The following is a 15,156-nucleotide window of genomic DNA, read 5'->3' on the forward strand; positions in this document are numbered from 1 at the left end:
TAGGTAATTTAGTATCGTACTTCAAAGAGGTAAAAGATAATTACCCACTCCCCTTTATGGAACATCAAAGGGTAGTGTTGTAAGTAATAATATCAAGTGACTTGAATAAGTAGTTATTTTTAGGCATATTCAAATCCATCTTGTCAATGGAAGTAAATGTAATTTATGCAGCTATCGAATTAGCATTTACTGTGAGTAATTAGTCATACACCTACAGGTATTTATTATATAATGCTATTCAAAGGATCTTACCGTACGTTCTTGCAAAATGGTGTACTGAAGAGACAGTATATTATTGGATTCGCTGCTGAATTCAATGGTGCCAAACTTTGAATAAATGTTGCCACTGCAATGTTGGTTTGTGTTTTTGGTACATAGCCATATACTTGAAGTAAATCGAACACAATATATGGACTCCAACATAAAACAAAAACTAAAATGCATAAAAAAAAAAAAATTATTATTTTAAAATTTTTATAATTTTTATGGACACGGAAAAACATTTCGCAAAAAGTCAAAAGTTAAATTTGATGAGTAGGGTAGAGGTACCATTTGTGGCCACTGCTCCATTTTTGGACATTTGATAGTTTATTTTAATTCATGAAAAAGTGTAAAATAAAATTACAATTTTGATAGTGGGTTAAAAGTATCTTTGAACACATTTTAAAAATTAATTTTGTCATTGCGTCTTTTACAAATTATTTTATTTTAATTTTTCAAGTGTCCAAAACTGGCCAAAAACGGTACCTCTACCCTATGAATAGATATTTTTTAAAAAACGTTTGAATAAAAATATTTTTTGTCGAATTTCCGCATCGGTTTTAGGATTTTCATGGCTTAATTTTTTTTCTTCGATGCTTTGAATTCAGGTATTTAATAATCGGATTTCTGTTTGTATATTTCATTGTAATATATTTGTTATCGCGGTATAAAATAAATTAAAAAAAAATAGAATACTCTGCCACGATAATAATTATTATTATTAATAAAACAAAAAAAAATATTTTCTATTTATAAATAACTGGTGTCCTTATTGAGTTGAAGAAACAAACATAAAAATAACAACTAGATCATTTTTTTTTATAGAATAAACACAATCCCTAGAGGTAACTCTTTCTAGATGCGCAATATATTAATTCAAAGAGCATGTATTTGAATTTATATTTCATGTTTTCACAATAAAATTATACATAATTTATTAACTTTTTACTCAAAAATGTTATTCCTATAAATTAACTTTATGTAAATGCGTAAATACAATATTGTAATAAATAATAATATTTATCTTAAATGTCACATAAAAACGTCCCATAAAATATGAGCATCGAATTTTGTCGGCATATCAACAAAGTGCATTAAAAGTTACAGCACGTGTCTCTGCTTAAAATAAAATAACTTGCGGTATCACAAGCATTTTTTATTTTACATTCAAAATAAATCAGTATTATACACATCAGTACTTTGATTCGGAGTCTTAATAATAAAATTAACTCCCCCGTGTAAAAAAAAAATTGTTTAAAAAAGGTTAAAAAAGTGTTGACTATTCAAAACTCGACACAACGACGAACTTTTTTTGAACGTTTTTTAAACTTTTGAAAATTTAAGAGAGAAATCAATAAGTATCTTTGTATTATTAAGCTATGCTAATACAAAAAACGTTTAGAAATACTTCAAAACTAGTTTTTTCTGAACATATTTTGCACTGAAAAACGTTAATTTGAAGTATCAAGTCAATTGTTTCTTTCTGTGTATTTTCAAAAGTTTGAAAATAATTTAAAAAAGGTTCGTCATTGTGTCACGTTTTGATGTTTAGAATAGTCAACACTTTTTTAACGTTTTTCAACAATTTTTTTATATGGGCCTTTAGGAAGTGAATTTTACTCCGAACCGGAGTTTCAGTATTAAAATAAACTCCCGTTTGCAGTGAATTTCACTAGGAGGGGATTAAATAAATAAGTAGTCATCCGCTCCGCATTCATACACTGATAGAAGAATTTCTTAGTATTTAAGAAACCATTTCTTAAACATAATTTTTTTTTATGTAACAAATATTTCTTACTATTCAAGAAATTTCTTAATAGTTAAGAAATCATGCCTTAAGAAATCGTTTCTTAAATAGTAAGAAATCATATCATAATTAATAAGAAATATTTGTTAAATACAAAAAAATGGTGTTTAAGAAATGGTTTCTTAAATACTAAGAAATCTTTTTAAATGCTAAAAAATTCTTCTATCAGTGATACACAGAAAAAAAAAATTCTCGATTGAAGGTAAATATTCTTGATTCAATAAAATTTTTTTGGAAACCTAAATTTTCTCAGATAAAATAAAAATCTTCTCCGACCAAAACGAATTTTTTTTAACCAAGACAAGTTCTCTTGGCTCGAGAAAATCTTGACTTGGTTCCCGAAAACGTTTATCTTCCAAAATATTTTCTTGACTCAAGATAACTTATTTTTCTGTGTACCGCAAATTTTTTAAAGTGCATATTTAATTTATCGTAATTTTATTTTACGTTTATAAATAATTTCACTCTATCATACCGTACTATATTTCATTTTATTGATATTTACTGTCTCGATTGTACGTTAAAATTACAATATAAATATTCTAACGGAGTTGAATTTAAAATAAATATTATTTCACATTAATTCAAGTAAATATTTACTTTTCATTACAACTAGTATTGTTCAATTTTTGATATTTATTATTCAATTATAAAATAATACTTACCGAAAACAATAACGAATGTCATTTTCACACTTTTGATCTTAGCCCGAGGTATTAATCCCCTAGATGATGCCCGTCTGTCATCGCGCATCGGGCTCTGACGTAACGCGCTGCTTTGTGTCCAAATTGTTGTTACGATTACCAAGTAACAACCACAAATAATTACAGTAGGTGCTATAAATAATGTGAAACTAACTATACTCATGTAAATTTGCCAATTTATAGGCGAGCCTAAGTCTATCCAACATTGTTTTTTTTCCTTAAATTGAAAAGAATAATTAAAATTAAATATCGCCGGTAATTTAGTAAATAAAACATTAGAATAAAAAAGCGCGAAGATAAATAATTTTTTAGTTTTACCTGAATAAGCTTTTCTTCATAAAGAAAAATAATTGGAATACTAAATACCACAGATAATCCCCAAGCAGATGCAACTAGAGCTCTTGCTCTCCACCCTGTCAGAAGATAATATATTTAATAGAATAAATATAAAAAAAAAATATGAAATATGAGGGACAACGTTTGTCTTTTCTTGATTAAATGAAATTTAAAGCTTTTACACTTTAAAAAATCCGGAGTGAATTCGGATTGAAATTAAATCCGAATTCACTGCGCATTAATTCCGCCACTCGGAGTTCCGGAGTTTTAAAAAAAATCACGCCTCATGCGGAGTGAATTGGGAGTTTTTTTTTAGCGGAGTGACGCGGATTTTATTTCAGTCTCGATTCATTCCGGTCCGGAGTTTTAATACAAATAAATTTATATTAAACTGCTAAACAATGTGTGCATGTGTGCAAATGTGTACGTGTGTGTGTGTGCGAGTGCGCGTGTGTGTCTAAATATGTGTGTGCGTATGTGTGTGCGTATCAGCTGATCAATTATATAATACGCGAGTTTTTACTTCGATTTTATTGAGTGGAGTTATTTTTTATTAATAATATTTACAAAACTCCACTCCGGAGTGAATTTCACTCTGGAGGGATTAAATTAATAAAAAATTATCTACTCCGCGAAAACTCCCTTGCGGAGTGAATTTCACTCCGAGGGGAGTGAATAATTAAAAATTCATTCACTCTGCATTCACTCCGCGAATTTTTTACAGTGTATATTTATTATAAAAGTACATAATTATTTATAGCATCTACTCGAATAAAAATGCGAGTAGATTTTTAGCTTATATACAAAGAAAAAAAATTGACAGTGATAAAATATTAAATAAAAATATAGAGTAATGATGAGCACTCACAGCTTCCGGAAAAATTCATCGGCCGGGTAATGGCATCGTATCTGTCAATCGAGAGTGCAACCAACACATAAGTTGAACTGTACGTCACAACCACTTGAAAAAATTTGATGAGCTTACAAGCGATGTTGCCTGCATGCCATATTATCGTAACTCGCCACACAATGTCCGTCAGTACTGAAATTAAACCGACGAGTAAATCTGTAAAGAAAAAAAAAACGACATTTTCTTTTGTGATATAAAAATTGATGTAAAAAAAAATTATAGAAGCTTTTTAGTAAAGCTACAAGAGCTCTCAGTAGGACATTTCTGCTTTTTTATCGATCACGTTAGCTCTCAGGACATTGTATTTTCTACTTTTTTACGTCATGGTCCATGCACATTTTTATTGAAATATCGTTCAAACGAAACTGATGATTGATAGGATTTTGATGTTTCGCAAATCATTTAAATACAGAGCCGTATATTTGTCGTACATAATTTGAATTTGAAAGTTATTTTTCATACGCTTCAATTATATATACATATATATATATGTGTGTGTGGTTGTGTAAAGTTTTTTTTTATGATCAAGATAATAGTACTTGGATCAGAGTTTTCCATAAAGTGATTTGCATAAATAGATTTGAAGAAAACGAGACGATAGATATTGCACTCAGAAATCCTACTGGCTCAATGCTTACAGAGCTGGAAATGTAGACAAATTGAAAAATACAAAGGTGAACATTATTGAAATTGAATTTAAATAAATATGTATGCGCTGCACTTGCATTTAAATAATAAATTTTAAATCAAACGATAATGTCTATAAATTTTATGATAAAAAAATTGAAATGTCTCAGACAATTTTGCTTACAAAAAAATTTAAAGCGGTTTTTTTTTTTTTTAAATCATCGACGCGTATATATTCAGTTGCATACTTTATTAGCATACTGTAACTATCTAAATATTTACTCTTTTCCATATTATTTTATGAAAAATGAAAAAAATCAATGTCACAATTTTACAGCATGAAAAAAGGATTTAATAAAAAGCCCTGTTTGTCCTGACAACAAAGACAGAGTACTTATACATTTTATATAAAATTTCGTACTTTAATTTTATTTACAATTAAATTTAAAACTAGGTATCAAGCGACAATGAAATTGAATTTTCACTTCTTAACATTAAATTGAAACTAATTAATTTTATTCTGAATAAACTGTCAAAAAATTAATTAAAATTAAATTTAGTCATATTTTCACTACAGTTAATTTCAAAAATTCATGAAAAAAACTAACTTAACTCAGTTATTTTGATATTAGATTAAATTTTAATCTGTATAATATTATTACAGTTGATATCCTTTAGATGAAGTTTATACAGAATATGTGGGATGCAAATCTCTAACTATTCAAGCGATTTCTAATTTATTGTGAAATGCATGACTGTTTCTACACGTGGTAACATACAAAGATCAATCTGTGTAAGATTTAATAATGTTAAAGACAAAGAGAATATTTCATTTGATAATATATAGCCAAGCTCCATTCTCGACAGTTTAGATCAAAGGATACTTTATACGATACCAAACAACGTAATCAAATTCCAGTATCGAAAAATTTAATATTTCAAATTTCGCGCGGAAAGTAATTACAAATTTTTCAAAATCAATTATTGCAGTGAACATTCACATGTCAGTTATAGGGGAGAGGGGGCAGAGTGGGCCCTTAAGGAAATTAATTATAATATCATTCATTTTTTTTATGCGTTTACTTCTTTTTAGACCCTTGATACTTATTTTCACTTCATTATGCTGCATCCATTAAAATTGAAAAATCAAAAATTAGGGGCAAAGTGGGCCTTCAAAAAAATTTCGGATTTGATATTTTTTATTCTTTACACGTGTGGTATTTGCAAATAACTATAAAACAATTGTATTTTAATAATATAAATAGTATATTACACTACAAGGGAAGAAAGTTGAAATTCCTGCCCTGTGTGATAAGATGCCCGAGGCGAAGCCGAGGGCATCATGACACACAGGGTAGGGCTTTCAACTATCTTCCCGTGTGGTGTATACGATTTTTCTTTATACCTGGTCGAAAGTACGTTTATTAATTACATTTTTGAATACTATAAACAATACAACCACGTTCTGCCTTCAGCTGACAGGTCGGCCATGTTTTTTTTATTTGCTCCCTATTGACGCGCCTCTTTCGGACATACATAAAACTTTAATTTTTTTCCGTCTCTCTTTTTTTTTTGTTGCGTTTTTGATGCCTGCCCCGCGACATTTGAAAGCACGAGCGAAGCGAGTGCGTCTGGTCGGCGGGGGCAGGCATCAAAAACAAAACAAAAAAAAAGACATAATTATACTTATAAAAAATAAAAAATAAAAAAAAATTATTTTTTTTCGAAAGAAATAAATTTATGCCTATGAACAAGTTTTTTTTCCCTGCCAATAAAAAATATATAAATGAATACATAAACTTTCAATAATTAACCTCGCCTCTGCATCAAAATCTTTTATCACCTCATCCTCGTCCATAAAGTCATCAGATGATATTTTTTCAGTCATTTTATTATTGCAAGTACACTGTTTACTTAAAATATCACAAACAACGAGACACAAAAACACTGACATATATATAAATAAAGCAACGATCTATGATGTTATCGTCAAAAATTTTATTGATAAAGTGGTAGACGTTCAGTAGATGGCAGCAGCCGGCTGTTTCCGTAGGCACGAAAAAATTTTTTGCTCCCGGCGATATAAGTGGGGCGCGTGTAACTCCACCAGGAGAGGGAAATGAGACTTTAGGCCTTAAAATTAGGGAGGGAAGTGCGTACTTTCGACTAAGGGATAAAGAAAAAATCATTTTAATAGTCTGCTGCGATATAAATTTAAAACGTAAATTTATTATCTTTAACTTTCTTGATAAATTATATTTAATGAACAGTTTTGGTGGTCTATTTTAGCCCTCATTGCATAAGAAATTTCGATAAGCTTATATCTGCCTGAATTTATTAGTGTAGGGGAGGGTGGGGCAGAGCGGCCCCCCTGAAATTTTGATAAAAAAAAAAATTTTTTTTTTTTCAACTAATTACTATAAATCCGATATGTTTGCGCATTTTTACCCCTACGCATGACATTTGGGGCAAAATGGACAAGCCCAAAATTTTGAAAAAGTGATTTTTTCATATTTTTATCGTCAAATTAAAAAAAAATTATCATAATTCCACATTTCTAGTCCTACGCATAACACCTGGGGCAAAATGGACCAGCGAAAAAATTATTTTTTCATATTTTTCGGCCGTTTCTCTATGTAAGAGGCAAATTTGGTCACTAAAAATTTATGAAAATTTAATTTTTTTTTTTAGTCGATAAATTTTTGAAATAAAGTAAAATTATAGAATTGATTTTTTTTTTTATTAAATAACCATTAGTAATTAAGGTAATCGAGCGTGAACGATTTTTTACGCTTTAAAAAATTTTTTCGAGTAATATAAAACCAAAAATAGTTGTCAAGAGAAAGAAATACATTCTTAATGATGAAAACAATTTAAAAAAAAAAAAAACGAAAAAAAAAAATTTTTTTATCACTTTTTGAAGGGGGGCCGCTCTGCCCCACAAAAAAAAAAAAATTTTTTTCAGAATTTTGGCAAAATGTCCATAAATTTGTTCGAAATAGGACTAAAGTAAAGTGATCTTATGGTTGAAAGCCACAAAAAATAATAATTGGCTTAGGGGGGCCGCTCTGCCCCACCCTCCCCTATAGAAAATTTTGAGGGGCCCATGGGCAAAGTGCACTTTGCCCCCATATTTTTTGAAGTTTTGAAAATTTTAAAGGGTCCTCTTTGCCCCCTCCTACCCTATAATTATTATATTTATAACTAGTTACATTGTCATACATACATATACATACCAGCGATGGCCAGTTGCTTAATAAAAAAGTCCATTCGTGATTTTCGTCGCTTTCCTATTAACAGACCCACCAGCACTGAGAGATTACCAACAACTATCACAATAAATAATAACCACAGTAATGTAAATTGTTCTGTCTGCAAAAGAAAAAATGAAAATCATCAGTGAGACAAAATAAAATCAGATGTAAAAAAATAATAAAAAAATTGCAAGACTAACAGAGAGTATATTTCATAATCTCTTCTATTATAGTAATACTCCTACTAGCAGTATAAATCACTTTGAGATTAAAAAAGCAAGGCCAGATAGATAAAAGAAACACCGACAAAAATATATCCCGGTTATGTCATGACATTACAATTAATTAATGTGTATACAGTAAATACACTTACAGAGAAATAAGTTCAATGTACATAATGTGCTGTGGTCATCACAGTTGTAGCGAAAAAAAAAAAATTCAACTCATAATTGCCGTATTAATCCTTTCATAAATCATTTTTTAAATTAATCATTGTACAAATTGATGAATAGAATTTGTTGAGTCAAATTTATTTCTATGCCAATACCAAACTCTCTAAGACAATTGCTATGAAATTAATATCTGAGAAAAATAATCCTTTGATAATTTATCATGATTTTGAATAATGGTATTTTTTATTTTGAAATTAGAAAGTTGATTTTATTATACAGAAATAAATTTGCGCTTATATAATAGTAATTATTATATTTATTCCTATTGTGAATATATATATTTATTTTGTCAAATTTCTTTTTTTATATTTTCTTACTCAATTCTGTCGATCCTTATAATTGACAGACTGGTGAATAATTCATTGAATATAACCCTTACGGGCGTTTAATTTTGTGATAAATACACGTTATCCATGGCCTCATAATTTTCTTAACTTTAAGCGTTACGTATACTAATTATTATACCATTATAAAAATTTAATACTTGGTTCTTGAATCCTGTATCAACAAGTTATCTTAATCTTCCGGGTTCAACGACATGCAATAATTATAAACTAAGTATATATATATACATATAATGCATGCAAACTTGAAATAATAATGTGATAATGTGAAAAATATTTACAACATGTCAATATTATAAAACGATTTTTGCATATTGTTCGATAGTAAATGAACTATCGATCGATATACAACGTCACGTGTAAGACGTTGTTTTTTTAGCGATTAAATTTAAATAATTATTTTCTAACGTAGTAATTTAAACTGCGTCGTCAACACTAAATATATTTACCGTCACTTGAAACATAATTAAGTGACACAATTAAAAATAAAAAAATATCCTTATTAGTAATTATTAACGCGGAAAATATTTTTGCTAGTTACGAAATTTGTTGATTACCGCAAATAATATAAACTAAATTTATAGCAAATAAATCAATTTTTTATGTTATTTTTTTTTATTTTTTACATATGAGAATATAAATTTCGTATAAAAAAGTAACCCTGGCTGTATCATTCTTTTTACTTATGTTAGATACTTTTTTCCGTTGACTCATCGCATCTTTCTACCACACATTCTGTCACTTAACTTTCGAGAGTGAAGAAAAAAGAGACTTAGCAAGTTAAGTACCCAAGTCCTGAAAATAATATAAAGAGAAAGGAAAAAAAACTCTTGTACACTGTTTATTAGATATAAATTTTCGACAGTCACACATCATATATATATATATATATATATATATATATATATATAGAAGCAACAAAATAAAAATTCGTATTAGACTTAGGCGTTGTGCAAAGCAATACTAAAAAATATATAGGTTAACGAGATTCTAATGAGTATGTAGCACAGTCTGATTCATTCTGAACTTGCGAGTAAAAATAATAAAAGATAAAAAAAAAATTAACTCTCTGTATTTATAGCAAGCAAAATGGAACTGTGAATGTTTCTCTCAATCTAAATATTCGTGACATTATAAATTCATGTCAAATTTTTTTTTATTATTTACTTTTTACAAAGTGCTATTGGCCATGTATTTTTAAATACAACCCAAGGAAATTATTTTAGTAATGCGTTATTTGGAATATTTTTGACAATTTAATGTCTCGATTTTTTTGAATTTTTTTTATTAAATTTATCGATTCTCTTTTTAAATGAATCAATTTAGTTCAAAATAAATGATCACTACTATGAAAAATAAATCATATTGTACAATGGGGGATTTTTTTTTAATTATTACGGCTGTCTAAATATTTATATTGATCGTCGAAGAATTAAAATTTTTTTTGTATCAATTGTTTTACTCAATTAATCAGTCATTAACTCTGACCTAAAAAAAATAATTCATATCAACAGTTTAATCATTAAAATAATAATTAATGATCGGTAAAATATCAAGCGTTTTAGTGAGAGCTATAATTATAATAATTAATTTTTTTTTAATAGATATTTTATCGGATATTTTTCTGATTATTTAATTATTATCTGAATGTGAGCTTGAACCTTTAAGCAATATTTCATGGGTATAATAAGTTCATTCACGTGTGTCCATGACATCTCGTGCATTTTATTCTAAAGACCGCAATATACTCGTGAGAAGGATTTTTATCTTTTACAGGTGACAAAAATGTATTTCATATTGCAGTAAAATAAAATTGAAAAATCAACAATCCATGAATTTTAAATTTATATACAAAATACTTTAAATTTATTCAAGAGTGAAAATATTTAACATAAATTATTAACACTTGATAAAAAAATAAGCTAAAGTAATTTATGCGATGCGCTGTGCACATTTTTACAATATATAACTTTTTTTTATTAAACTTATAGATGATTTCTTATGCACTCAACTAAGTGGTTTATTTAATTAAATTCTTCAACAGAAATATTACTTTAAAGTTTTTGAGTTAACACCCGATAAATAGTTAGTAAAATTAAATAAATATATAATTTGTATTCTGTTGCGGTTGGTAGCAAGTTTTCAACAAGAAAGGTTTTAAATATATATGTATTACTTTCACATTTAACCTTTAGGTATTATATAGAGTTTTTATTTTATACATGATTCAGTATAATCGCGTGAACAACTCCAGAGGCAATATCGCACCCTGAAATATTGAATTGATGTGTAGTAACTTTTACCTCCAAGGTCTGATATTTTTCTCGCTTCTAGCTGTTTAACATCTTTTGTTCATAACTCCCCGTTAAAATAAATAAAATTACTGCATCTAAAATATGGTATATGATCAATGAAAAATATTACTTTTTTCAAGTTAAAAAATTTGAATTGTTTTTCATAAATAACTTGTTGATTAATTTATAAAATATGTCATTTTTAATTGATTCACTTGCAGAAATAAATAATATTGCTCACGATAAATTTTATTGAGTCACAAATTGTTATTAATCATTTGTTGATAAAAAAAGTATTGATAATTTTCACGGTCGCGGTCACGAATATGAAGATTTAACGAATTATAATTTTTTTTTTGCATCATGTCGATAATTTTTGAGGCTAGAATAGATATTTCTACACTCTAAAGAGAGCGGTGTTAAAAATGGACTCAATTGAACACTCTGCGGTGTTAAAATTGAATAACACCAGTGTATGTGGTATAATTTGGCGGTGTTAAATCGGTGTAAAAAAAATTCCACGTTCAGAAATTAGAAAAAAAAATTTATATTATATATAAACAAATAGAAGAATGTAATGAATGTTGTCTGGAGGAAATTTCAAATTTTCTATGTACTTATTTAAATAACTAGCTGCTGCCCGGTTCGCTGGGCATTTTATAATAACTTTATATTAAATGAAGATATTGCCATAATTTTTTTTTAGGTAAGGGCCAAATGTCTAAGAAATAAAACTTAGAAAACTAAATTGAAATCTATCCAGTAGTTTTTTCCGGGATGCGCGCACAACTGCAGACCTCTATTATTTTATTTATATAGATTATTTATGTTCTATGTAATTTAGTAAAAAGTTACGCAATTTTACACCCATCATTTCAATCACCAATTATTTAATTAATAAAAAAAATAATTTTTAACTGTAGAGATCGAGTAAGTAAAAATATTCATAAAGTTAAATATTTTCAACACCGAAAAATATTTTAACACCGGTAAAGAATATTTACACCGGCGGCTGTGTTATTTTAATACCACTTAGTGTTGAAATTTAACACCGAAAATTTTAACACCTACACCGCTTGGACTTACCCAATTTTTTTACAGTGTAGTAATTATTAAGAAATTAACTTTTTCTGCAGATTAATTTTTTTTTTTTTGTAAAAGTATAAGTTCTTTTTTAGTGCAAAACTAATAATTTAAAAATTATTTCTCGTAGGTACTTAGATTGAAATATAAGTACCAATATATCCACAAGTTAGACTCGGTGGTCCAGCAAAACTTTTCAAAGTTAAGAAAAGTTTTTATATAATTTAGTTGATCGAAATATTAATGTAAGAATGTCTTGTTTGTTTTACGAGTTTGTTAACTTTATTCACAATAAAGATATATATACTCACTAAATTATTAATATTCAACTTCTTTGCGCTTTTTATTGATAACATAATTTACAAAACTTGTATAAATATAAAAAAAATATAAAAATTTATGTGGGCTATTTTTAAATTAGCTCGAGATAAATTTTTCCAGAGTAAATAAAAAAAAATGACTCCTTAAAAATAATTCAGCATTTTTTTACGTCCGTTGTAATGTAAAATAAAATTCAAAAAAACACAACAATAGAATTTAATTAACAGAATTGCCCGGTAATAAATAATTCATGAATAAATTGGTAACTTGTATTTTTATATTATGGATATTTATCATGATAAAAGCTTTTGTGATACACTTTTAACCACTTATCCTCAATTCGGGCGATATAATACTTATCGAAACGTGACGATCTTTTGCTCTGTTTATCTATCATTAAATCTCGTAGCGGGTTATAGTAAAGTATTTTTTTTGTATCCCTCTTTAGACCAATTAAGAAAATAGTTGACCGGTTATGCGAATAAAGTCACCAAAAATATTAACATTTATTTATAAATATCATAAAATCTGCAGATTATTTTTGCAATGAAGGTAAACTCTGATCTATTATTATTTTTCCAGTTCATTGATCTGATTGATTAAGAAAAGTGATAAAAATTGAGACAAAGTCTTATGAGTTTTAATGCCGATTTTGTGACTTTATTTATGATAAATTTTACAATTCGGTATATTTTTGTTTATATATATATATATAGAATATAAACTACCCGCGTATAATGTTGAGTTATCAAACAGATAAAATTCTCTAGTGAAATCCCGGATTTGTCAGACTCGCTTATAAACCCAGCAGAAATGTCATTTCGACGTCATGAAATGAAATTTACGACATCCTCTACACATGGACTATTCGGACAATTGGATTGTAATCGATAATGAAGAATGAAATAAAAAAAAAACCCTTGGTTTGTAAAAAAAATATTCTTTTATCTCGTAATAATAATAAAAAAACAGAAAAAAATGAGAAAGCACTATGGACAATAAAATTTCCTCTAGAATTGGTTTAGTCATCTGAAAGTTTTTAATGACAATATTTATTACCAAAATAAAAGTCAAATACAAGACTGAGTTATCGTAAAAAATATGTTCATCAACGGAATTATTATTTTACCGGTTTTTTGTTTGTTTGTATGAACATTTATAAAAATTTATTTACCACTACTTTTACCACACGCAGAGAATTTTACGGTATTTTTTACATCAAAAATTTATAGCAAATTACTATAGTCATAGTAACATGAGGACAGTATGGAATTATTGTACAAATTACCGATAACGAAGAAATTTTGAAAATACATCGAACAGAATTTACAAAGTGCATTGTAATTTTGACAAAGCAACAGATTAAGAAATTTAAATTTTTTGGATAAAATTCAATCTGTTGCTTTGTCTAAATTACAATGCACCTTGTAAATTCTGTTCGATGTATTTTCAAAATTTCTACACGGAAAGAAATTTTCTTTAAAAATTACCGTTAAATTCACTGTAATCGTGGGACGAATGGCACGACCTACACAGAAAAAAAAAATTTCTTGGCATAAGAAAAAGTTTTCATTATGAAATGAAACGAAAAATTTTCTCAGGACTAGAAAAAATTTCTTGGTGCAAGAAATTTTTTCTCGCTTCAAAAATCTGTTTCTTGGCTCAAAAAAATTTCCGTTTTCAATTCATAATGCGAAAAATTTATTAGTGCAAGTAAAAAGTTTTTGCGTCAAGAAATCCTTTTTTTCTGTGTAAACATTTGTCGGTAAGTGAAATAATTTTTAACTTTTTTTTTTTCAACAAATTTTACCGTAGTCTACTGTAAATTTTATTCGTTTTTCGGTCAATTTTATTAAGTCTACCACAAAATAAATAAATTTTTTTGTAATTTTTATTTCAAAAATGGTAATAAATAAAAGCGCTGCATTATGTCCCACGATTACAGTGAATTTAACGGTAATTTTTAAAGAAAATTTCTTTCCGTGTACGTTATCGGTAATTTGTACAATAATTCCATACTGTCCTCATGTTACTATGACATAGTAATTTTTCTATAAATTTTTGATGTAAAAAATCCTATAAAATTATCTGCGTGAACAGACTCAATGAAAAAAAGAAAAAAAAACTGATTTGCGTTGATTAAAAACACTGAAAAGACATCTTGCTATTCAATTAGTTGTCGATAAAAATTCAATTACGTTGGTTATAATTATTATATTTATGAAATAACTTTGTGTTTTACTTAAATGAATATGTATTTCAATGTTCGTCCAATGTCACTCTTATTTTTTGCTAACAATTATGTACGTAAAAAAGAATACGTGCACCTGAACAACCTTCAGCAATGCCAGCCGCGAGTTTATAAAACGCAAAAAACTACATCGATTTTATTAGTTATTGCTGATCATCTGTATAACTATTTTATGAAAAAAAAAAAAAACAATAACCATACAAATAGCATTCCACAATCAGCACGCATTTCACGATAATATTGAATGCTTCATTCTTTTCAATAGTTCATTACTGTACTTTATAATGCTTTTTGTATATATAAGTACCTTGAGCGCTTAGTGATCATTATTTTCAGATAAACGATGTATAAAATAATTTTAATTGCTACAATTCACAGAAAAAAAATATTAGTAAATATTACTGAGATTCTCGTCAACAGCGCGCCTAGACCAAATCTCAGTAAATATTATGGAGTAGAACGTAAGAAATTAATAACAGATGCATTTTTTTGACAAGTGTCGTGTAGTTTTT

The 15,156-nt window shown here is 27.7% G+C and overlaps 1 protein-coding gene across 11 annotated transcripts in view; it reads right to left on the bottom strand.

The window, feature by feature from the left end:
• Window positions 1-15,156, bottom strand: part of LOC130678549 (cardioacceleratory peptide receptor-like) — a 28,535-nt gene that overhangs the window by 2,423 nt on the left and 10,956 nt on the right. For 10 of the 11 annotated variants that reach the window (XM_057485825.1, XM_057485819.1, XM_057485822.1 and 7 more), the window contains exons 3-7: window positions 7,882-8,017; window positions 3,977-4,174; window positions 3,091-3,185; window positions 2,734-2,989; window positions 253-433 (exon numbers count right to left, since the gene is read on the bottom strand). In XM_057485825.1, coding sequence (XP_057341808.1) covers window positions 253-433; window positions 2,734-2,989; window positions 3,091-3,185; window positions 3,977-4,174; window positions 7,882-8,017 — 866 coding nt within the window. Of the gene's footprint in view, window positions 1-252; window positions 434-2,733; window positions 2,990-3,090; window positions 3,186-3,976; window positions 4,175-6,459; window positions 6,488-7,881; window positions 8,018-15,156 lie in introns of those variants that run through there. The other variant, XM_057485826.1, reaches the window with a different exon arrangement.

This window comes from Microplitis mediator, chromosome 2, assembly GCF_029852145.1.
Source record: "Microplitis mediator isolate UGA2020A chromosome 2, iyMicMedi2.1, whole genome shotgun sequence".
NCBI classification, from domain to species: Eukaryota; Metazoa; Arthropoda; class Insecta; order Hymenoptera; family Braconidae; genus Microplitis; species Microplitis mediator.